General features: G+C 37.7%; 1 protein-coding gene across 1 annotated transcript in view; it reads right to left on the bottom strand.

Moving 5' to 3' along the window:
* Positions 1-23678, bottom strand: part of LOC126708003 (xyloglucan galactosyltransferase XLT2-like) — a 30386-nt gene extending 6708 nt beyond the window's left edge. Inside the window, exon 1 of the mRNA XM_050407796.1 lies at positions 22205-23678. Coding sequence (XP_050263753.1) covers positions 22205-23536 — 1332 coding nt within the window. The 5' untranslated portion in view covers positions 23537-23678. The remainder of the gene's footprint in view (positions 1-22204) is intronic.
* Positions 23679-26358: the final 2680 nt, after the last annotated feature.

Genomic DNA, 26358 nt, shown 5'->3' with positions numbered 1-26358 from the left:
ACCCTCGAGCATATGCATGGGCTTATTGTAGGATCACAAGGGTTGTCGTAGTGCAGCCAGTCACTATTTTTGCAGCTTTAAATTGTGTCACCCGAGATGAGATCGTAGTCCGCCCTTATGATGGGAGGCTAATGGGGAGTTTAGAGCTCACCATTGCTATGGGCCAATCGAGGGTTTGACGTTGGTTTTGGGCCTTGACGAGTTGATAGTTCTTTCTAGCAAAGAGGACCTTGCATCAGGTTATGCCAATCTATGGAGTGCTTAGGGATCCTCCTCCTCACAGCATGTCATTCGAGGCTATGGTCATGGGCGGCCCAAATTATGCGATGGGTGCCTTCGATGCTTATGTGGATACGAGCAGAGACTACTTCACTTGGTTTACAGAGTTCTCTGCTAGGCCTATCATTGGAGATGTCACCTTGAGCGGAGGTAGAGTGCTGGGAGGTGTTATTTGTGCTCAGGTGGCCACTGGGGTAGAGTGGAAAGCGTGTGCAAAGACTGTCGAGGCCAGAGTGACAGAGCTTGAGGCCTTATCTACTGTTAGAGAGGCACACATGCAGGAGGAGATTGCTTGGGTGTTAGCTCAGGAGAGGGAGATCTAGCAGAGAGATAGGGAGATGCAAGTTGCCGCGATGGACAGAGAGCGGAGTCAATTTCAAACTGAGTTAGCCTTGCATTAAGGCTATTCCATGCTTTTGGCAGGAGAGTTACGAGTGACTCGTCTTCCCATTCTGGCTACCCCTTGGAAAAAAGTTTAGAAAAACAAGCTTTCTCATATCTCATCACTCTAAACTCACATCACCCCTTTACTCATAATTGTAAGAACATTCATATTAGTTTGTGCAAAAATTTCTATCTATTTTTGCATAAGAATTTACTTTTTATATTTTACATACTCACTTTTCAAAACACCCCACATCAAATTATCTAGTCTACACTATATTTCATTAAAATCTTAATTTTTCTTGATTTTTTTTTTTTAAGTTTTCATTTCTTTATACACAACAACTACCATTCACTCTCTTCTTTCATTCTCGAGATACGTACAACTAAATATAAAATTTACACAGTCACTTAATGAAAAAAAAAAAAAAAAAAACAAAGAGTATTATTTACAATTTATTTCTAAAAATTTGACATATATTTGTTTGTTTGTTTTTTTTTTTTTTTTTTTCATATGAAAATACGAGTCAGTTCAAACTGCCCATAACCCAATTAGCTAGACCCGTTGTTAACCCATTTAAAATGCCATTTAACCTACAATACAATTAAGCCCAACCTAATCCGACTCGATAATTTGCCAGTTTTTTTTTTTTTTTTTTTTTTTTTTTAAAGATTAACCAATAAAAAAAAAAAAAAAATTCGCATGACCAAAGACAAGTCTGTTTGGCTCAAAATGTAGCTGTCATCAGTATTTAAAAATGCAAAAAAAATTTCTCGCTTCATTCAAACCAACGTTAGCCATATTAAAAAAAAAAAAAACTATTTCTCTTCCATAAAAAAAAACCAATATAGCTAGAGCTAAAACCTGACAAACGCAGATCAAAACCATGAATATATCGAAAATTTCCTTCCCCCAAAAGTCATCTCTCAAACGCGAGTCTCCAAAAAATTGACCCTATCTGAATCCACGTAATTTTTTCTTCATTCTCGCAAATGCAATAGGAGGTAAGAATTTTGACTGAATCAACCTAATTCAATGTTTAGAATGTCTACTTAGGTTTTGATTTGTTCATTGCTTTGCATTCTTGTTAATTGTTTAGATAACTTAGTTGCTTGAAATCCAATGACATTTCTCTTACTTAGAAGTTATCAAAGAAAGAATGTCACCAATTCACTAAGGGGGTTTTAAACTAGGTTCTCCTCTTTAAGAGAATTAAGCAATACCGTTGATCCACAATACTCTTAACAATACAAATTTTTGTAGATGCTTCGATTGTGTCTTCATATTTAGAAACAATATACACACACCCACATGCATGCATATAACAGTGTATATATAATAGTGCATGCATATAACATTGTCTTCATTGACAGTTACTGTTGTTTTGTTTTGATTGTGTGCTTATTTGGGTTGTGGAATTATTGTGTTGTTGCAGTTAAACTTTTCTGTACTCTAACTATGTCTTTGTTTTAGTACCAATGCAAGACATTGAGATGATAAATGCTGAAATTAGTTGGCCTAAGGCAACTAAACAGCGGAATACCTCCCTTGCTAGGTTCATCCAAGAGTCTACTCTAGTTATTGATAGAAAATGGGGTATTGTTGCTCCCAGAGAAAGAGAGATTGAAGCTGCATTTTTTGGTAGTAAGCATGATGCCGCTCAATTCATTTTACAAATTCCAATTGTAAGTTGTTTCTTCCCTTTCATTTTATGTGTATAGTACTTTATTTTCTTGTTTCTTTGTAGTTCACCCAATTTTTCTCAAATAACCGAAACTTGATCTAGTTTTTTTGTTATTTTTTTACACTAGCTTTTGAATCTAGAAGTTTACTATAATAAAAAATGTTTATTACAACAAAAAAAATTGTTGTAATAACATCAAAGTCATTGCAATAGTTTTGGCTAAGTGTTGCAATAGAATTGAGGTAATGGGTTTGTGTTAAAAAAATCTCGTTGCAATAAATTTTAAATATTTTAATGACAATTTTGATATAATACTATATTTGCTGTTGCGATAAACAATTTACCACTTCAAATATCTTGTAGCAATAGTTATAATTTCACGAATTTTATTGCAATAGATTGCAAATAATTGACAAATATAATTTTGGTATTAGATTATTGTAATAATATATTTGTTGCAACTTCATGTTTATTATTACAATAGATTGTAAAATAATTGATATTTATTTATTGCAATAATATATTTGTTGCAATAAGCTGACATTTTGAAATTTTTATTGTAATAGATTGCAAAATAATTGGTACCAAGTTATTATAATGATTTCTTCAATTTAAGTTATTACAAAAAATATTTCTTAATGCAATTTAGTATTAAAGCCTCTAGTGCAACTAAAAATTATAAGTTATTTTAACTAATTATTATTAATGTAATAATTTACCACTTTTAAATTATTATTGCAACGAATTTTAATTTGTAGTGGTTGATGGGGGCAGATAGGTTTTGGCTCCACGTTATGATTGGAACACATTTTTTACAATCAAAGATCAAGGTCCAAAAACAGTATGCTTTGCTATTTTCGTCATCTTTATAGTTGAGAGTCTTTATAAAATCATTTACAGAAATGATATTATCATAGAATTGGAGGAAATTTTATACTGTCATCCACATAATTTCTCAAATGGTGGACTTAGTGACTTCTACTTAGAATACCTAATGACGCATGGCTTATGCTCAAAAAGACCTAAAAATAAAATCATAACTATTGATTGTTTTGTGAGGATCCCTAGCTTTAACGAAGGATATTTGTTGATAGCAGTGGCTCATTAGCCAATAATAGCACATATAAAGGTTGGTCAAATATTTCAAAACTGGAAAGGATGTGGAATCTATGAAGGAGAGGATGTTGCACTTGAAAAAACAGATGACTGTTATGTTTGGCATGCAATAGTGATAAGGGGATATTGTGAAGAAAATGGTCAAAAATATTTCGACATTCAGAACTCTTGGGGGAGGAGGTGGGGTAATGAAGGATGAATGAAAGTAGCACGTGGTTTGCGTGATGAAAGAGGGGTCAACGGATTATACACGTGTTCAATGTACCCCATTTTATATGAAGGGTGGACAATTTTTGATCATCGCATGGTAAGCTATAGATTTTATTTCTATTTCAATTTGTTCAAAATAATTGTAACTAATATCTATTAAGGATAGTTTTGGAAACTTATACATTTTTTTAAAGGCAAACAAGATAATAAATTATGTTCCCTTAAAAAAAATTGATTTTTGAAACAGGTTAAAAAAATTGATTTTTGAAATAGGTTAAAAAAATTAGGATTTATTGCACTTGAATCTTTTAGATCAAATAATGCAAATTTAGCAATATAATAAACTCTTACGGCAACCTATACTTATAGCAACCTATACTTTCAATTCACTATAGTATAATGCAGAGATATACATGATTAGCAACGTGAACATACATGAATATAAAGAGTATAACGAATTAAAAGTATAGGTTGCCATAGGAGTTTGGTGTGTTGCAATATATATTTTTTATTGCACTTGAATCTTTTCAATTTAGATAATGAAAATTTAGCAATATAACAAACTCATACGACAACCTATACTTATAGCAACCTATACTTTCAATTAAGGTTTAAAGTTAAAAATTCATTATAATTAATCCAGTAATTTTATCTTCAATAATATACATAAACTCCAAAATATTATTAGTAGGTCCATGATTTGATTGTTAAATTGTGTCCATTTATATGATTTATGCTTTCCACTTAGTGAAACAAATACTTATTCTTTCTTTGTTTCTTTTATTGATTTTCTGCCCAATATTCTCACTTTATCATTCATTTTTATCGATTAAACAGATTTGGTTTCCTAATAAATGTTTTGTTTGTAGGGGTCTTCTATCATCTTAAAGGACATTAAAGATCTTCCTTTAGTAGTTTTTTTTCCCACAATGGAAGGTACTTACATATTCAAAATTTTGAATTCCTCATAATCACATATAATGTAATCAACTAGAACTAATGACTAAATTATTTGTGTAGCTCTACAGAACAATTGGAAGAACAACTGAAAGGAAAATTTGCATCACCTACTGCAAGTTTCATATTCACGAGTTCTTCTTATATACAGTGAACCAATAACTTGGGAACTAATAAAATTTAACTTTTAAATGGATTCATTTTAAATGAAGAGAATCATTTTTTATGAAATACTAGTTGAGTTCCGTGGTGCATTTGTTAATTTTCTCCAATATTTCAATAATTTTACTTCTAAAAAATTGTAATATTTAGTGTTTAGTATTATAAACAAATCATAAAGACAATAAAAGTAGTGTAATATTTCAATTATACTATATATATTTACAAATTTGAAAATTGCATGATATTGTGATTAATATAGATAACAATGTTTCATGCCTACTTAAAAAAATTGAAAATATCATTTTGATAAATAAAAATAAAAATATCCTTCAATAATTGTTTTTAAAAGGTAATGTAGAAATCACCACATCAACTTTTTGTAAAAAATTTGTAAAATTATTTGTATCTCTAGAGTTACTCTTCTTTTAAATATGGCAAGAGGAAGCCACGGATTGAGAAAACATGAGAGATTTTTTTTTTTTTTGGTAGTGGTTCAGCAAGAGGGCGAAAATATTAAAATAGAATAGATTTTCATAATTTATTGTAAAAAATAAGAAAGAACACTAAAACATGCTATATTAATTAAGTAAGATAGTGTTTTTTGAACGGTTAGATTGCTTGGAGATTTATGGTGAATAAAATGTTTAACTTTTTTTGAACTCATCTCTCTCTATATTTAATTAATTAACTGGGGTCAATTTATAGTCCAACAAAAAGAATGCTCTTGTCTTCAATAAAGGAATTTTATTAAGGAGGCTATTCTTTCGTTGATTAGGATAGACATCAAGATCAGAGTTGAGTATTGAATAAAAGTGAGAAACTCATTAGTTAATAGGGTGATATAATGTTGTAACTGGGTCATAAATTTTTTTGTTTTTAAGGTTGTGAGTAATGAGGGGATTTAGCTTCTTTGCTATGCCTGTGCCTGTGTCTGTGCCTGTGTTGCAGCATTTTAGTTGCTGTTGTGTGAGCTCTATTGTTGTTTGCAGCTTCAATGCTGTTTTTGTTAACTACTTTGTTCTCTTTTGAATTTACATAAATAAATTTATTCATTCATTTTAAAAAAATATATTAACAAACTAAATTTGCATCTCCTAGTGTGAGTTTCATACTCATGAGTTGTTCTTATATATGGTGAACCAATAACTTGGGAAATAATAAGACTTAATTTTAAATGCAGAGAATCATTATTTTATGAAAGATAGCCAGAGAGCCTTTGAGGAAGACCTCACAACTACCACACCATTGGGTTTTTCTTTATTAGACGCAATTCCACGCCTCAATGATTGTATGTAATCTTTTTATTATAAACTTTCATTCAATTTGCTCAATATTCTATCATAGTCATATGCTTCCAGTTTTTTTTTTTTTTAAGTACTTAACATTTCAGTGACCTTCAGCAACATGTTACTACTTAAGACACTGCTGTCAATATTGTATAATAGGTAAAGAATGACCAGACTTGTTGATTGTTGTTTAAGAATATAAATTTTTTTTAAAAAAAATTGGTTCATTTTGGTCCCCACCCTCACTATGTGAAGCTCTTAGTCAATCCATGGTTTTCTTATTTTGGGTGCTTGGAACTCTCTACCCAACATGTCTCAATAAAATCATATTACCAGTGTCTTTGGGAAAGCAATCAAAGAGAGATGAGGGTGCTTTGATCTAATATGAATTTTGCTCTGACGTCAAGTCAAGTCAATCTATTTTTGGGTGAGAAATACACATGGCCAACCATCAAAAAAAAAAGGAAAAAGAATTACATATGGCCCAATTAACAAGTAAAACCACATGTCCAATGTCTTAAGAGTACAGATTTATAATATAGTAGGACTTGAGTAGCATTCGTAACCTCAAGTCAATTTATATTATGTTGGCAATTAATGTATTCGTAAATGACATCAAATATGCCATGAATCACTGGTTTTGCACTTGATTACTCGCATTTTAAAAGAAATTTCATGTTCTGTAAGAAGAAAACCCCAATTTAGAATGAAATGGCATCTAAAAGTTAAACCCAATTCCAAGAAGTCTACTCCGATCGATGTCAAGTCTCAGCTAAGGATAAATTTTGCGACCCCATGTACAAGAAGCCAAATAGGCATTAGTTTAAGCTTCTAAAAGACTGTCACCTTCGTCATATTTTATCTAATGGCATATCGTGCGCAAGACAGCACCATTATTTAATTTATTTTTGATAACCTACATGCAGCAGTGGTACGAGTCTCATGTTTCTCAACCAAAAAAAAAAAAAAAAAAAACTTGAAAATGACAAGTTTAAATAAATAAATAAAAAACTCACTGGGCAAAGAGTATCAGGGAATAAACCCTATGAATAATGCCATTATTGATTATTCTAGTAAGAAGACGAGATGTAATTGTTGGAGAAATTTCAAATTAGTGAAGCTGTTCAATTTCAATATGTTATCAATTAATCAATTTCGCGTAAAAAATTAATCTAAGGTTTTGCCGACTCATATATATATAAAAGAGACGGTATCTTATATATCAATTATATGATCTTTGCATTGAACACTAGCCTTAATCAACTTACGGGTAAAGTAGATTGTGATTGAGTTTCAAATTCACACAGCCGAAACAAATCAAGATATTTCAATGGCAAATTGGTCTTAATCAACTTGCTTGCAGGTAGTAAAGATTGTGATGAAATTGAATATTGGTACAATCTTAACGAACTAGGACTCCCAATCTCAAAGACCAAACTATTCAAAAACCAAATAATAATTCCTTCAAGCACAATCACCTGAATCTAGATAAACTCAATTTTCTCTAATGATAATCCTAATAGGTGGAAGTTCCAATAAATTTTATAAAATGGAAAATATATATGTTGCTTGTTATCATTTTGGAGATGTGGATCAGTCAAGGAGAAGATTGTATTGTATAGCATTAAGTAAGATTCACGATGAGAGAGATGACTTTCCTTACCTTGAGGAAAATGATAAAATTAATATGGAGAGAAGAATATCACGTGTTTATATTTTATATATATATATATATATATTTAATAATAATTTTAAGAATATTTTATTTTCGTAATTAGGAATTGGGTGGTAAATAGAAAAGGCCAAAAGGGTGTGATAAAAGCTAATTCTCTTTTGACTCCAATGGATGGTTTCCGGTATTCCAAGATCTTCTAATTTAGCTCCTCGTAATTTGGCAATATGGTACCGTTGAAGGAAAAATTTCCATCTCTTCTCTTCCTCCATGATTTTATGTGAGATGTGAAGAAATTGAGAGGGTTCCTTTTTTTCACTTTTATCATACGTTCTTAACTTCTTATTCAGAGAGAGAAGTTTGATAAATTGTTAGCTTAGACTAAAACCCAATTACTTCTCTGTGTCTTTTAATCAACAGGCATTTTGAAAGTTTTCTGCTACCAAATTTATGACAAATGCATCCCTACTAGACAAGCAAAACTACAGAAAATGCAAGAATGTACGTACGAATTATGAAAATTTTTCCCCTTCATTGTTTGGTCTGAAGAGGATGTGATCCAGTGTTTTCTGTTTTAATTATAAAAGTTAGAAAATGTGATCAGGCCAGTGTTGAAGAACAATAATTTGGGCCCAAGCATTCAATATAAGGAAACTGAAATGGAAAATCATGTAGGACTTTATTCATGCATGCAAACTTGCAAATCTTCCAATTCCATACAGCGGAAATGACATTGGCTTGCATAATTCATTCAATATGATTTTTTTTTTTCCCAGAAAGAGAGAAATTAATTTAACCTTTTGTTATTGAAGATGATAAAATATAGAGCCTGATGGGCCTACCTTAATGGGCCTGACGGACTGGAACTGTTGGGCCTGTGTAAAGATGATCCCATGCGCTGTGAAGGCCCATCGCTAACAGACATAGTAAGGGCCCATGATCCGAAATCTCTATCGCCTAGAAAAGCCCTAAGATCCGAAAATGGAAATCCTTGCTCACCACGCTCAGGAGAATTTGTATTAAAGTCCCACATGGAAAAGATTTGGAGATCAAGAAGAAAAGCCAACTCTCTACCACTATAAAAGGACTAACACCTTCGCAAATCAAGGTACGTTTTCATTGACCCTCTCTAGCGCTCTAGAGTGGTGAGAAGAATTCTAATTTGACCTTCGGAGAGTGTTTGGCCGGCACCACACCGGTGCTTTCTCAAGGTTTTCTTTCGATTGCTCTTGTTGTGCAGGTTCGCTTTGAGTCGCGAGTGCGGTGTGACCTATTGGTGATAATTTTCGGCATCACCAGTTGGCGCCGTCTGTGGGAAACGCGTAGCACTTTATCGTTTCCTAGACAAAAGAGTTACATGGTACTCACTCGCTCAATGGCAACCACTAATGACGTTCAAGAAGAAGAAGCCCCTACGACTGCCCTTGAGAAACAAGTCAGGACACTCGCCACAGCCGTGGAGCGCCTCACCAAACAAAACCACGACCTAGAAGAGCAGCTGAACCAAAAGAATGCAGCGGTCAATAGCCAAGGAGCGGATCAAGAAGGGACCAGCGCGGAAAGGAGAAATCAGGACGGACCACAGGAGAGTAACACCCCGAGCAGACCAGTGCGACGGGACACTAGCATCCCTTCCCTGACGGATACGACTCCACAACCCTTTATCGCGGAGATGTAGGCGATGAAGGAACAGATGGAAGTAATGATGAACGCTCTCAAGGGGCGAATGTCAAGTGATCTTGACGACCTTGTCAACCGGACCAACTCGCCATTCACGACAACCGTCAACTCCTTCCCCCTGCCGAGTAAGTTCCGCATGCCAAATATGGATAGTTATGACGGAGTCAAGGACCCTCTAGATCACTTAGAGACCTTCAAGACCCTGATGCACCTTCAGGGAGTGGCAGACGCGATTATGTGCAGGGCCTTTCCTACAACCTTAAAGGGCGCAGCAAGGATTTGGTTCAGCCGACTAACACCCAACTCCATCAGCACCTTCAAGGAGCTTAGTGCTCAATTTACTACGCACTTCATCGGAGGACATCGGTATAGGAAATCCACGGCTTGTTTAATGAATATCAAACAGCGAGAGGAGGAGACGTTACGGGCCTACATATCGCGCTTCAATAAGGAAGCGCTCTCGATCGACGAAGCCGACGACAAGATACTGGTAGCAGCATTCACGAATGGGTTGAAAGGGGGTAAGTTTTTGTTCTCCCTATACAAAAAACGACCCAAAGACCATGTCGAAGGTGCTTTACAGGGCCACCAAATACATGAACGCTGAAGACGCGCTATTAGCCCGAGAAGATAGACCCAAGAAAAGAGACAGACAAGAAGATCCCCGACAGGACCAGGGGCGAAAGAGAGGAAGGATGGGAGACCGAAGGGAGGAGAGACGTCCAAAACCCATGGGCGGAAGGTTCACAAATTTCACCCCGTTAACCGCTCCGATAGACCAAGTCCTAATGCAGATTAAGGACGAAGGGTCCCTGACGTTTCCAGGAAAGCTGAAGAGTGATCCCAACAAAAGGTCCAGAGACAAATATTGCCGCTTCCACCGTGACCATGGTCACGACACGGCCGATTGCTTCGACTTGAAGCAGCAAATCGAAGCCCTTATCCGACAAGGGAAGCTGAAGAAGTTCGTCAGCAAGGAGAGAATGGATCAACCCCCGCAAGAACAACACCCCCGCCGAGAAAACGAGCGACCAAGACCCCCATTAGGGGACATAAGGATGATAATCGGCTTAACGGCTGCGGCCGGATCGTCAAAAAAGGCTCGCAAAACATACCTTCGGATGGTACAGAATGTCCAGTTGGCGGGTACAGTGCCAAAGATAGCAAGAAGGGAAGGACCCATTATCGGGTTCTCGGAAGAGGATGCACGGCGCCTACACCATCCACACGACGATGCCCTCGTCGTCAGCATGCGGGCAGGCGACTACAACATGCACCGAGTGTTGGTCGACAACGGCAGCTCGGCCGATATCTTGTACTATCCGACGTTCCAGCAAATGAGGATTGACAGGGAACAGCTAATACCGACAAACGCCTCGCTCGTTGGTTTCGGAGGGAGTAGGGTATTCCCTTTGGGTGCGGTCACGTTATCGGTGACAGTAGGAGATTACCCCCAACAAATCACCAAGGACGTGACATTCTTGGTGGTCGACTGCTCGTCCGCCTACAATGCTATTCTTGGACGACCTACGCTCAACTCGTGGAAGGCGGTAACATCAACTTACCACCTAATGATTAAGTTCCCAACGGAGTATGGGGTAGGAGAGCTACACGGGAGTCAAGTTGCCGCACGAGAATGCTATGTAGCTATGATGGAAATGGAAGACCAAATCCAGGCCTTGAACATAGAAGAGCACCGAACAATGGCAGAACCCATAGAGAAGCTAGAGGAGATAACTCTCGACAGTTCCAATCCGAACAGAACAACCAAGATCGGAACGCTTGCCAAACCCGCAATCCGTCAAGAGCTCGTAGCTTTCTTGAGGAGAAATAAGGATGTGTTCGCCTGGAGCCATGACGATATGCCAGGAATCGATCCCTTGGTCATGGTACATAAATTGAATGTATTGCCCTCATTTCCACCCGTCCGACAAAAGAAGAGAGTGTTCGCACCAGAACGAGACCAAGCAATAGCGGAAGGGGTCCGCAAACTCCAAGAGGCAAGCTTCATCAGGGAAGTCTACTATCCCGATTGGCTGGCGAATGTGGTAATGGTGAAGAAAGCGAGCGGCAAGTGGCGGATGTGCGTGGATTTCACCGATCTTAACAAAGTGTGCCCCAAAGATAGCTATCCCCTTCCAAGGGTCGACGTCCTAGTAGACTCGACGGCTCAACACCAATTACTAAGTTTCATGGACACTTTCTCGGGTTATAACCAGATCCGCATGCACGAGGCCGATCAGGAAAAGACTTCGTTCGTAACCAGTCAAGGACACTTCTGTTACAAAGTAATGCCATTCGGCCTGAAGAATGCGAGGGCAACATACCAAAGGCTAATGAATAAGATGTTCGCACAGCAAATCGGGAGGAATGTACAAGTCTATGTCGATGACATGCTGGTGAAGAGCCGGAAGGAGGAAGACCACCTGGAAGATCTTAAGGAAACATTCGGTACGCTTCGATCCTACAACATGAAGCTCAATCCGGGAAAGTGCGCATTCGGCGTAACGGCAGGCAAATTCCTAGGATTCATGGTATCCCAAGGGGGATTGAGGCTAATCCGGACAAAATCCGAGCCATAGTAGAGATGGCCCCCCCGCGAAATGTGAAGGAGATACAAAGCCTTAACGGCAAGATAGCGGCATTAAATAGATTCGTGTCGAGAGTCACAGACAAGTGTTTGCCCTTCTTTCGCACATTAAAGAAGTCTTTCGAGTGGACAGACGAGTGTCAGCGAGCATTCGAGGAATTAAAAGCATACCTATCTTCACCACCCCTATTGAGTCCCTCGCAACCTGGTGAAGAACTTTTCCTCTACTTGGTTGTCTCCTCTGTTGCAGTCAGCGCGGCCTTAATTAGAGAAGAGGATAATGCACAGAAGCCTGTATACTACGCCAGTCGGGCGCTCCGCGGTGCCGAAGAAAGATACCAGCCTATGGAGAAACTCGCTTTTGCATTGGTCACGGCGGCTCGCAAGCTCAAGCCCTACTTTTAAGCCCACACCGTGAACGTAATGACCGACAAGCCCTTGCGAAGGGCACTGAGTAATCCTGAAGCCGCAGGTCGGCTGACGCTGTGGGCAATAGAATTGAGTGAGTTTGATATCAAGTACCGTCCACGTGTGGCCATTAAAGGACAAGCTGTAACCGACTTCATAGCAGAGTTTACGCGTGACGAAGACAAGGGGGCAGAAGAATCCCCCCAGTGGAGCATATACACCGACGGATCATCCAATCGGCGAGCCGGAGGGGCCGGCATAGTATTGCTGCCACCTGAAGGAGACAAGATTGAATGTATGGTCCGTCTCGACTTCCCCACTACCAACAATGAAGTGGAATACGAAGCAGTGGCGGCAGGACTCGACCTAGCCAAAGCCGCCGGAGCTGAAAGCGTAGTCGTTTACTGCGACTCTCAAGTCGTTATCAATCAAGTAAACGGAGATTATGAATGCAAGGGGGAAAGGTTGAAGAGATATCTTGATCAAGTAAGGGCGAGAGTCGACGGACTAAAAGCGACGGTCGTCCAAATCCCCAGGGGAGAAAATGAGCTCGCCGATCGGCTATTCAAAGCCGCTTCAGCAGAACATATGATGACACCGGGTAATGTATTTTCTTTTGTTCAACTTTTTCCACTAATAGACCCCGACAACATGCAGGAGATACGCTCCGAAAGAAACTGGACTACACAGATAACTTCATACTTAAAGGACGGGTTACTGCCAGAAGAGAAGGAGGCAGCAAGAAAGCTAAAAGTCCAAGCGGCAAGGTTCGTCTTAATAAAAGACATTCTTTACAAGAGAGGTTTCTCCCGTCCTTATCTAAGATGCCTGGGGGCTGAAGAGGCAGACTACGTAATGAGGGAAGTACACGAAGGGATATGCGGGAACCATTCTGGATCGCGGTCGTTGGTGAACAAACTGGTACGAGCTGGGTATTACTGGCCAACCATGCAGAAGGATGCCGAGTCTTACGTAAAAAGCTGCGACAAATGCCAGAGGTTCAGCAATTTTATCGAACAGCCAGCGGAGGAGCTGACCCCTATAACGGCTCTATGGCCGTTCGCTCAGTGGGGACTAGATATCATGGGACCTTTCCCGACAGCCGTAAGGCAGCTAAAGTTCTTGGTAGTGGGTATTGACTACTTCACAAAATGGGTAGAAGCGGAAGCCTTGGCCACCATTACAGAAAAGAACATTAGAAGTTTTGTCTGGCGGTGCATCGTATGCAGGTTTGGTATTCCTAGAGTTCTTGTCTCAGATAACGGGAGGCAGTTCGACAACGGCCATTTCCGGGATTTCTGCACACAGCTAGGAATAAAAAACCACTACTCATCACCCGCCTATCCTCAGGCTAATGGCCAGGTTGAAGTCACGAACCGATCCCTGTTAAAGATTATCAAGACTCGGCTCGAGGGGGCAAAGAGCATATGGCCCGAAGAATTGCCGAGCATACTGTGGGCATACAAGACAATGGCGAGGACTCCAACAGGAGAGACGCCATTCCGACTGACATACAGGAGCGAGGCGGTCATCCCAGCAGAAGTTAGGCTCACAAGTTACAGGGTTCACAACCATGACGAGAGCAGGAATGACGAATATATGAGGCTACAGCTGGACCTGATAGATGAGGTTAGGTCAGCGGCGGAGCAAAGGATCGCTAGATACCAGGATCGCATGGCCAGACATTACAACTCCCGAGTTCGACACAGAAACTTCCAAGTAGGAGACCTCGTACTCAGGAGGGTCATGGGTGCAACTAGAGACCCTACACAGGGAAAACTCGGCCCCAACTGGGAAGGACCTTATAGAGTCACGTCATGGAAAAGGAAATGAACATACCACCTGGAGACAACAGATGGAGAGAAGCTACCGCATCCATGGAATGCCAAGCATTTGAGAAAATACTACCAGTAATAGTAGCAAGACGAACGGCAACCAGTTTGTTTTTTAAGCTTTTTATAAGTTTTTCTTTTAACTGTTTTTGCTACAATCTTGTCGTGCCTTTTTTAAGCCCAAAGGGGGCAGGCACTTTTCCTTTACGCATTTCTATAATCAGATACAATTTTGATCTTCTACTTGGATGTCATTACAATTGTCCACAAAATTAATGGAAACTGAATGAAGTCCACAAGATGGACGGATACAAAATGAAGTCCACAAGATGGACGGATCATCCTACAGGGACAATCACTTAAAGTCCACAAGATGGACGGACACAAAATAAAGTCCACAAAATGGACGGACCATCCTACAGGGATGATATCATCCTACAGGGATGATTACTTGAAATCCACAAGATGGACAGATACAAAATGAAGTCCGACGGATCGTCCCAGAAGGATAACCACATAGTCCACAAGATGGACGGATCGCCATAACAATAAAAGAACGTGTCCGCGAAGTGGACGGACCACCGACTACGTTAAATTTTTTTACAAGTCCATTAAAAGGACGGTACATTTAAAAGTGATAAACAATTCCACAAAGTGGACGGATAACCACGACAATGAAAGGGCTGTCCACAAAGCGGACGGATCATCGAAACGGTTAGAAAAGCCAACCATGAAATAAACGGTCATGCTAAAGGAAAAACACCACAAAGCAGACAGATAGTATATCCATAAGTCCATCTAATAGACGGATCCAATTAGAAGTAAGACCACTACCACAAAGTGGACGGATCCTCATAATAAACTTCTTTAAAAGTAGACGGAAAAGGAAAATCCTCACGGATGCAAATGCTCAATCAACAACGAAAATATGCATAAACGTAATCAAAGGAAAAAACATTGTTCGATATGAAGGCTAACATAAAACAAAAATAAATGTTTAAATTACACATTTTAGCCTACCACTCCAAACAGGAACAAACTGTCCTCAAAATATAAGAATTGCAGAATTTCAATCAACTTTCTTAGGGTCGGCATCCGGAACATCCTTCGGCAAGGTTGACTCTCCGTCGTCCTGAGCTGTACCGTCTCCAAAGAGGTCCTCCGTATTTTCGGAAGCGACGGGAAGAGCAGAAGTCTGGCCTTGGTCGTCAACTTTGATCATTGACACATCCAGTTCGGGGTAGGCCTTCTTGACCTGACGGAGCGAGTCGTCAAAGCCTTGCAGGAAAAAGTCTGCCAGCTCGCTCAACAAGGAGTCTGAGTCGCGGTACTCCTTGACTGCTACCTCTTTAGCATGACGGATCTCCTCCTTCAGTTCTTTAATCTCCTTCTCCTTCTTCTCTATAACCGTCAACGCCTTGTCCGACTTCTGCTCCAGCTCTTTCCTTGCCTTCTCAGAAAGCTCCAGCTTCTTCTCCATATTGGACCTCCATTTATGGAGTTGACCAAGCTCTTCCTCCGTCTGTTCCGCCTTTGCTCGCACCCGGTCCAAAGTAGTCTCACGATTGAGACACCGGTCCAGTAATCCCTTCATCATGACCAAGGACTACAAACAAAAAAAGAGCCCGTCACGTAATGTACTAAACAACGAAAAAGAGAAACAAACATATTTGACGGACACAACTCACCTGAGCAACAGCAAAGAGGCCCGTCTCTCCCGTAGCCTCCGTCGAGTGGTTTCCCAAATCCTCATAATCTTCCGCCGTAATAATGGACGACAGCTTCTCCAACGCATACTTGGAGTCGTCACGGAGGAGGGGAGGAGGTCTCTCTTGTTTAGAGTCTGGGGCCGTCATGAAACCTTTTCCCGTCCCATGCTTAGCTGGGGTGACGGTCTTGGCACCCTCGGCCATCAAGCCAACCACAGGTTCAAGAGAGATCTTGGGTTGCTTAAACGGACGGTCAGATTTTGATGTCGGTTTCCTCTTCGGGGCTGAAGCCGACCCCTTAGGTACCACCTCGCCGGATTCCTTCTTCTTGACGGCTTGAGATTTAATTAAAGCTCTCCTTTTTGCGTCTTCCATCTCTGCAAATAATGACGGATGAAATTAAACTAAGTAAAGTTAAATGAATGGCAAAGTAAAGTCGACGGGCTTACGTCTATGAACTCGCTCGTCGTATCTAATAGCCTCTTGGGTGGGCTCAAGACCGTCACAGTACCAATGTATGGTCTTCGGATTCACCAACTTAGCCCAGGTCCTTTCCTCCGGCTTAGTTTTTCTGCAAATCTTTTCAAGGAAACTAAATTCCTCAAGGCTAACTTGCGGGCGCCGTCTACCTGCAGAGAAAGACGATCAAGATATATACATAAAAATGGACGGATATGAAAAGCATTACAAAATTAAGACGGGTGCATACACGATTGATTTATTACTGCCCAGGTTGTGTCAACAGGCATGTACTCCGTCTCCCCTGGACGGTTCATCCATCTGTCACCCTCCAGGAAGAAGTAACGACTCTTCCAGTCTCTATTTGAGTCTGGGGTCTCAAAGATCACCTTCAACAAGGGGCTTCGACTAGCAAAACTATACATCCCCCTTGATCCAGAAATCTCGTCTGGACGGTAACAGTGAAGAAATTCACGAACCGTCAGTCTCCTTTCTCCATTCGACATTGCACCATAAAGAATCTCCATGGCTATGAAGACCCTCCAGGCGTTAGGAGATATCTGGGTGACGGACAACCCCAAATAGTGCAAAAGTTCCCTATGAAGTGTAGAGAAGGGGAACCGAAGTCCTGCCTTCAACGCCTGCTCGTATACTCCGACACCCTCTACCCCGTCATAATAACACTTCTCTGACACATAGGGTAGACGGATGGAAATGTAGTCCGGGATTTGGAAGTTGGTTCTAAAAGTACTGAAATGTCTCTCCCTGATGACGGATGTGAACCTATGCACTATCCACTCTGGTAACATGATGAACTGCCTTAGTCCATCAGCACATACAACAGACTCCAGTGCTTGATTTCCGTCGTCATCAGAACCTTCTATTTCAACTATCTCCATATCCTCATTTGTTGAGGATGAAGAGGAGGCAGACGGACTCCTATCTTCGCCGGGACTCTCTTGGTCTTTATGACCGGACGGGTATACATCCTCGTATTCCGTCCCGTCACGAACCACCGACTGGTTACTTGACGCACTAGACATTTCCTACAATCGACGATGAAACCTAAAACTGACGGGTTTGAAAGTATTGACGGGTATAGTAAGCCTAACAACAATGCAAGGATGGAAATGTAACTTGACTATGGTATTAAAGTAAGTACTTACCACACTTAGCAGAGGATAGGTGACGGTTGGTGTAATCGGTAGATACTCGCCCTCGACGGAGTGCTCTGACAAGATTGACGGCTTCGCTCTGACAAACGATTTCTGGTTGAAAATAGTAAAAATGGGAGAGTGAGGCGCCTTATATATATAGGAGATGCACGGAAGACGAAGCGACGCTTCGATCCTATACAATGGCCATTCAGAGATTGACACGTGGCATGCTCAATAAATGTTGACAACCTGTCAGCACGCATCAACAGATTGTACCTTTCATGGAACCGTCAACTTTACAAATCTTCTTCTGACAGGTTGATCCATCTGGAACCGTCATCCTTTCTTGCATTAATCCGTCAACCAGTTGTGACTATAAACTTAAAACCTTCTTTTTGTCTCATAGGTTTCGTTCCGTCATAAAAAATACCCGTCATACCCTTACGTTAGGATCGTCACCCCATTGATCCTTTGTCCTAAAAGCTGACGGACCATTGGGGTGAAGGGGGCAACTGAAGATGATAAAATATAGAGCCTGATGGGTCTACCTTAATGGGCCTGACGGACTGGAACTGTTGGGCCTGTGTAAAGATGATCCCATGCGCTGTGAAGGCCCATCGCTGACAGACATAGTAAGGGCCCATGATCCGAAATCTCTATCGCCTAGAAAAGCCCTAAGATCCGAAAATGGAAATCCTTGCTCACCACGCTCAGGAGAATTTGTATTAGAATCCCACATGGAAAAGATTTGGAGATCAAGAAGAAAAGCCAACTCTCTACCACTATAAAAGGACTAACACCTTCGCAAATCAAGGTACGTTTTCATTGACCCTCTCTAGCGCTCTAGAGTGGTGAGAAGAATTCTAATTTGACCTTCGGAGAGTGTTTGGCCGGCACCACACCGGTGCTCTCTCAAGGTTTTCTTTCGATTGCTCTTGTTGTGCAGGTTCGCTTTGAGTCGCGAGTGCGGTGTGACCTATTGGTGATAATTTTCGGCATCATCAGTTATAAAAAAATATTCCATTCACTCATCTCACTTTCTTGTACATTAAGGGTCCGTTTGGTTGGAGGAGTGGAAAAGTGGAAAGATGGAAAATTGTGGAAGGATGGAAAAGTGGGAGGATAGAAAATATTTAATTTTCCCTCTTGTGTGTTTGGTTGGAGGGGTGGAAAAATGGAAGAGTGGAAAACTCTTTTGTTTGGTTGGAGAGAAAAAGAGAAGGATGAAAAATATAATTTATATAAATTGACTATTATACCCTTATTACATAATAGGTAAGAAATAAATTTATTTGTACTTATTATATAATATAAAATTTACCACATTATATATATATATATATATTTATGTTATTATTTTTATTATTATAATGTAAAACTTACTTTTTCTATTTTACATCATAATTTTTACAAAACACCCACATCAATTTGTCTATTATACACACTTTCTTTATTAAAATAATATTTATTTTCTCTTTTTTTATTTACCACCTACCGCCACCTAACCCCTCCTCCTTTTTTCTGATTCATAACACTCTCTTATCTCTATCAATTCTCGGCCTCTCTTTCTTCTCCTTCTTTCTTTGTTTTTTTTTTTTTTTTTTTTTTTTTTTTTTTTTGAGAATCTTTTTCTTTCCTCTTCTTCTTTTACAATTTGAGTTCTATGCTTTTATTATAGATGATGATTTTGGGTTGGGTTTGATTAAGGGCAGTGATTTTGGGCGGAGATAGCAAAAATTTTGGGTGGAGAAAATGGTGATTTTGGCATTTTCTTCAGCATCTTCTTCTTTCTTTCTTCTTCTTTTTCAATTTCGGATTGATTATTTATATGAATTTGTATATGGGTTTGATGAATTTTTATATGGGTTTGATGAATATGGGTGTGCTGTTGATTTTCTGAGTTTGATATGGGTGTGCTGTTGATGAATTTGTAGACGTTGGGAGAGGGCAGTCCAGTAATTGCACAGTGAGAACGTTTTCTCTCCACAGTTTTCCTCCCGATTTGGGAGGAAAATAATTGTGGGTCCGGGTGAAAAATAATCCATCCCATTTTCCATCCGTCCCAGTTTTCCTTTGCTTCCCAAACAATGGAAAACACTGTTTTCCATCCCATTTTCCATCCAAAGTTTTCCATCCTCCCTATAATCCTCCCAACCAAACACAGCCTAAGTATTCCCAAATATAAATTGAGCTAGGCAGTTCCAAAATTAATTGCATTTAGAATTAGATAAAACTAGAAATACTTTAGGGTGCTTTCCTGTTGAAGATTCTACATATAGCTTCATGAGTAATGCTACAGTCACAAACTATTTTACAACATTTTTACAAACTATTGATGTGGCAAATTCTTATTAGTTCTAATATGGGTCTACTACTAACATCACATTTATGTTTACCAATAATTATTTGAAAATTACTAAAACCATATTATTAGTTTGTAAAAATGTTGTAAAATAGTGTCTGTAGCATTGCTCTTGCTTCATTAGCTACTGATTTGTCGCTACCTCTTTTACAGAGATTCGAGTCCCCACATTTATCTAGTCCCGACTTTACTAAAACCGTTCACATTTCTTTCATGTAGCTTGACAATAACAGGTGGTGAATGGCGATCAACAAGAACAATGGAATAGCATGAAGACAATTTCTTCAAAAATCAAAGCAAGATTTTATAAATAAAGAGAGTGGCTGTCAATATTGTAAACCACAAGCCTTATCCATACAAGAAACAGAGACCATACAAAAGTTTTGAATTATCATCTTACAACAATAGAATGAAACCTGTTCTTATCTCAAAATTATAATAATATGGCTTGATTTGTTATTATGTGCGGCTATCTCCATCATAGAAAGAATAACAAAAAAAATATGTTAAAAATCTTATAAGTCAACTGATATCTAAGCCAGACATTTAGGATATAAATTTTTGTACTCCAATTATCAAATTATAAAAAGCAAAAAAAAAAAAAAATCACTTCCGTAATAGTTGAGAACTTGTAGAACATTCAATATTCCATCCCAAGGCTGCATGAATAGAGCATGTACGGCTCAACCATTGTAAATTTCGAGCCTCTTATTTGACAGCAAAATTTTTTACCATTTTTTTATTTTTTATTTTTTATACAAGATTGAATTTCTACTCTAGTCTAATCTAAATGTATACATTTTTTTTTTTTTTTTATACAAGATTGAATTTCTATTCTAGTCTAATCTAAATGCATATATTTGTGAAGCTCCCTACTCGAGACTTGAACCCCGGCCCTTACCGCCTACACCCCACAAGCACTTATACTTGTAGAATGACCATTACACCAAGAGTATGCAATTGCAATAGAATTAAGTACTAATTATTGCAATAGAAGTTGGTTTATAAACAAATGTGGGGTATGGAAATTATCAATTTATATGCTAATATATATATATATATATATAATATATTGACTCATAATTTTGTGGGTCTTCCTTAGAGTAGTGGAGAGACTAGAGAGTACAATTCACCTATACTTTTCATGTTTATGCAAAAAAAAATTTATTCCCAAAATTTGGGACCTTTTTCAATTGAGGGGCCTCCAGAAATAAAAAATATATATTTTTGGCTCTTTTAGAAACTAATTGGAAGTTATCCATTTCTGTTATAAATTAAATGAGATTCAATCTTCATGTCTTTTGTATACTAAATAAGATTCAATCAAACCCAAAAGGATTTATCCAGTGTTTCTAAGGTCTTGTGAGATCTATGAGATATTGGGTTTAAAAGTTAAATCTCTTAATTGGTATATTGGGACCATTTCAAAGCAATTATTCCTTGTAATTACTTGTGTGTGTAGGAAGAAGAACTACACACACCCAAAAAAAAAAAAAAATCAATCACACATATTTTATATAATAATAATTAATTTTATAGGCTAACAAGGCAAGAACTCAATATCATTAATCACCTAGTAGCTTTTCTGTATTATATATAACTAGCTTGTGACCTCATATATATGCATTGATACACTTAAAAATATACAATAAGATGCATAATATAATTCCTATATATATATATATATAATTTAAATAATATTGATAGTCATTTTTATATCTTGTTAACTCTTTAAAAAATTATGTAAGAATATTGTTAGGTATAAAATATAAATTGTCCAATTTTTTTTTTTAATTATTGTGAAACAATTTTTTTTTTCTACGATTCATTTATTCTAAACTTTTTTATTTTTGTACTTATAATTCACTTGAATGAATATTTATGATGTGGTCGCACATTTGATTCTAAAATTAAGAAATAAAACTCTTTATGAATAAATAAATTAGGATACATGTCACAAAATTGGAACTCTAATTTGAAATTTTAATTTGAATTTCTCTTTATTTCACCAATTATTATATATAGAGATTATCGAAGTGACTACGAAACTCATGTTAGAACCAAACAAAACCAAAAAAGATAATGAATAATACATTTTGAGACTTACCCCGGCCCCTATCATTGCTTCTTTATCCTTGTCAATACCTCTTCAATAGCAACATCAAAAGCATCTCTTATGGTCTCCAAACCTTCTTGAGGTGTTGCATATAAAATTTGAGGTATGATATTAATCACTCTCTCCCTCATTTTACTTACCTCTTCCCTGCTATACTTTTCAAGTACATTTCTAATAGACACACTACCATTCTTAACTGCCTTGTTGTCAATAAAAACCGAGTAACTCGTGGGTTCACTAGGCAAGAACCACTCGTATTGATCATAAGCAGTCCTCTCCCAGAAAAAAACCGGGATTGAACCCGCCACAATGCAATCAAACACAGACCGCCTTGTGTATGTATCTCCTCTAGGTTGTAAGCAAAAGTCTGAACCCAAAAACGTGTCCAAAATCGCTGAGGCACCATTGTAACACCGTGTCCCACTGCAATCCACGACACGGCACGAGTCGGACTCGTTTTTACAATAACTCAGTAAGTAACCCCTAAAATCGTTCTTAAATGCGCCACGTGTTCCACCGGCAAAACAGAACAGGCTCGTACGTTTGTGTGTACTTACGTAATCTTGCCACTCTAACACGTCAGCATCTGATCTGGGGTGGAATCCAGTGGGGTAAGGCACACCGGTATCTTTTGGGTCCCATGGGTTCCTTTCAATCACGAGACGTTGGATGTTTCTCATTCCTTCCATATAAACAAAGCTGGAACCCCAATCATTCTCTCCCCACCGTCGAAAATCCCAAACCATTCGACCCAGAGTGATGAAGTGATCTGAGCCGTTTGATCTTTTCCAATATGGCTGCTCTTGGACCCACCTTAACAGCATTTCACAATCACTATCACGCGCTTTGTTATCATAGTTCGTAAAAAGATACCTTCCAACCGCGAGTCCAGCATAAAAGGGTATGTAGAACGCTGTAGCAGATTCTGGCTCCAAAGTCCTACATGCATGCTTCAAAACCCTATTATGAAAAATAACTTCCAACATGAACTGGTCAGTCCAGTACCAAGCCGGAGCTAGGCTTTCTGGGACCACCTCAGCCACCTGGGTGGCGGCTTTCCGCCCAAACCCGCCGTTCAATACGGCGTCGCAGTAGCGTGGGCTCCACGGGTCCAAACTAGAACAGTTGTCTAACAATTCTTTGTTAAACATGGGTGGTAGGTCATACACATAAACCTTACCCGATAGACATAAATTGCTGCTATTGTTGTTGTTGTTGTTGTTGTTGTGATTGGACACGCTGTGGGTTGAGGTTTTTGGAGATGGGAATTGTTGAGGGTAGATGGAAATGAGGGATAAAGGCAAATTTGAGATGAAGAAATAATTGATGCAATAGTAAATCTGAAGCAAAAGTATCATGATTAGGAGGGGCCATGTGTAAGAGTTATGTGAGGAGATGGAGTTCTTTTTAACTACTTTGAGGTCTATGTTCTTGGGTTTCTTCAGAAATGAGTTTTCCCAACTGGGAAGCATCTTAGAGTTGGTTTAGTTTTGGTTGTGGTGAGGTTTGTGTATGCTACTGCGAGAGAGAGAGAGAGAGGGTCTAATTGTTGACTTGTGATTTAAGATGAATTGGTTTCGATACATGAATATATGGGAAACGAAAAGTCTCCCCCAAGAAGATGCATTCTATATAGCCTTAATTTTCCTACAATATTTTCCTTTACTTGAAAAAATGATAAAGAATGATGTATTCATGTGACCAAATCCAATCTGGCTATAAAAATATAATTACAAAGTTCAAAAATGATAATGATATATGTGGATTTCAATTTTTCTATTCCAAACAACAAGTAAAACTGATATATAATATGACAAACGAGTAAACTCGTGTGTTTCTAGTAGTTGGTAGCAAATTAAAAACACATGGCGACTAGGCCAATTGCATGCGAGAGCACAATTGCTGGATCGCATACAATTTCAACGGTTGACAAATTAATCCACCACACATCATTGGAATTTGGATAGGTGTTCATATATAAAATCAACTTGGGTTAATTTTGTTACTATAGAGGATTGTGCATGCTCCATAGCTCTATGCATGTGCACATTTCCTAATAGGCTAATATATATAATTTTTTTGCTCTCTTTCTCTTTATTTTGATAATTTTCCAAGGTTCCGTTCTTTGAAATTGTCATGGTAATAAAATTTAAATCAGTGAGAAATATCTTTATGCTCTAAATGTATGGCAACCTTATAAAATTTCTGATGAGAGAGTATGTTTTAGTGATTCAATTTCTTCAATAATAATGTTATATATCAGCACAAGCAATGTTAGAGACATGACTTTTATCATTAAATTTTTTTACAATTTATGAAAATGATAAGTTGTGACTAATCAAGATGATATCAAAGGGCGTGCGAGGTTTTGTAAGGATTTTTTAATTCAATTTGTGATAGAATGATCAGTAGTTAGGGATGTTTGTTCCTTCAATTTTTTTTTTTTTTGGTATGTGAAGCTGTTTCTCTGCTGTGGTTTTGTGTTTCTATTTGTGTTCTTTTGATAAATAATATTACTTTTTAAAATCTTTTAAAAAAAGAATAAATCTTCATTAATTGGAATAACATCACTTTTCATCATTAACACAACTTTTATTATACCTTAATTACAACTTGTTTACATAAGTAGTTGTGAATTTTTTTGAGTTTGGCTTACTTCTAATACTTTTTTAACTGAAATCTCCTTTTATTTTAATGAGAAACTGTCACATCACTCACTAACTAAATAAAATGTGGAGATTAAAATTCACTACCATTTGTCATTATATATTTAAAATAAAATGAGACATCCAGTTAAAAAAGTATTAAAGTAAGCCAAACCCAATTTTTTTATGTACATATCTTTATTATATCTGCACATATCTATTACTTACTTTGTTAAGTTTACTACTTATAAACATTGGGAAATGCTAATGAGTGCCCTTAAGGCACTGGTTAATAATCCATATAAAGAAAGTTTTTATGGGAAATGAAAAAAAAAAAGTAATTAATATGTTGACAGCTTTTTTTATTTCTCATAAAAGTGGTATTAAAACTTTCCTAAAGTGGATTATTAATGAGTGCCCTCAGACAACTATTTTGTGCTTAAAGTTGATAGCGGATTAATTATTATCCCATCCCTGACCTTACAACGACAAAAAAAAAAAAAAAAAAAAAAAAAAAAAAAACCCTTGATCCCATGAATCAATGGTTGGATTCCTCATCTCTTCCTAAGGAGGAAATTTAATGATCACTGATTAAGTGGTCATTAATAATCATAGAGAAACTTTTTTTTTTTTTTTGAAATGATAATCATAGAGAAACTTGGATCCCAATTAGAAATTAGAATTTGGAATATACTAATATACCTTTCTAGCTAGCTCTTCGATAGGGTGATAGACTTTGTTTCTTTTTTAAACAACATGTTGATAGATATTTTTAAATTAAAATAGGTTTATATCTTGACTCCCAGCTTTGCCAGAATTTAATCCAGCTTGTATACTTTTTTTTAAAAAAAAAATTTATTAAGAAGATGCAAAATTAAGCACATAAAGAGTCAAGAGAAGGGTCCAATCTAAAATAAACTTAGTTATAATCTCGAATAAATTAGTTGTGCCAGCAAGACACATGTGACATGACAAAGCCTACTTCTTAATCGTTATAATATGTTTTCTGATTAGATATAGAAGCATCTTGGTGAATATGGCACTTTAGTGAAGGATATGACCATTGACAAATAACAAATATTATTCCCATTTTATAATAGTGACATCTCAACTCTCCTCTATTGGAATTTTCCTTCATTCAATTGTATATGAAATCCTTTCTCAAAAAAAAAAAAAAATGTATATGAAATCACAAGTGAAAAAAGATGTAAAAACTGCTATAGGATGCGAAATATAATCAAAGTCTTGAAAAAAAAAAAACTATTATTCAAAATTAAATTCCTGAATTGTTGAGTAATGTGCAGGAAAGACAAACAAAGTAATAAATATAAAGATATTAATACAGACCTCAGAAACCAAAGCAGAGCTAGTAATTCTGAATCTGCATATGGAATTTGCTATTACGTTGTCTAATGCAGTTGTGTGTATATATGTATATATATATATATATAGCTTCTTTAACTGTTAGGTTCAATTTTTGATATTTTTATAACGAGTCAAATGCAAGATTGAATCCCCGTTGTTATATTTAGCACAAATCTCTCAAAAAAGTAAATTAATTTGCATCAGAAGAAATAAACTTAATGCTCATTTTTTAACATATGTTTAATATATACTGTATGTAACACTCAACCTCCCAACTAATGATG

Source organism: Quercus robur, chromosome 12 (genome assembly GCF_932294415.1).
Source record: "Quercus robur chromosome 12, dhQueRobu3.1, whole genome shotgun sequence".
NCBI lineage: Eukaryota > Viridiplantae > Streptophyta > Magnoliopsida > Fagales > Fagaceae > Quercus > Quercus robur.
This window is presented reverse-complemented; position numbering and strand designations above follow the sequence as displayed.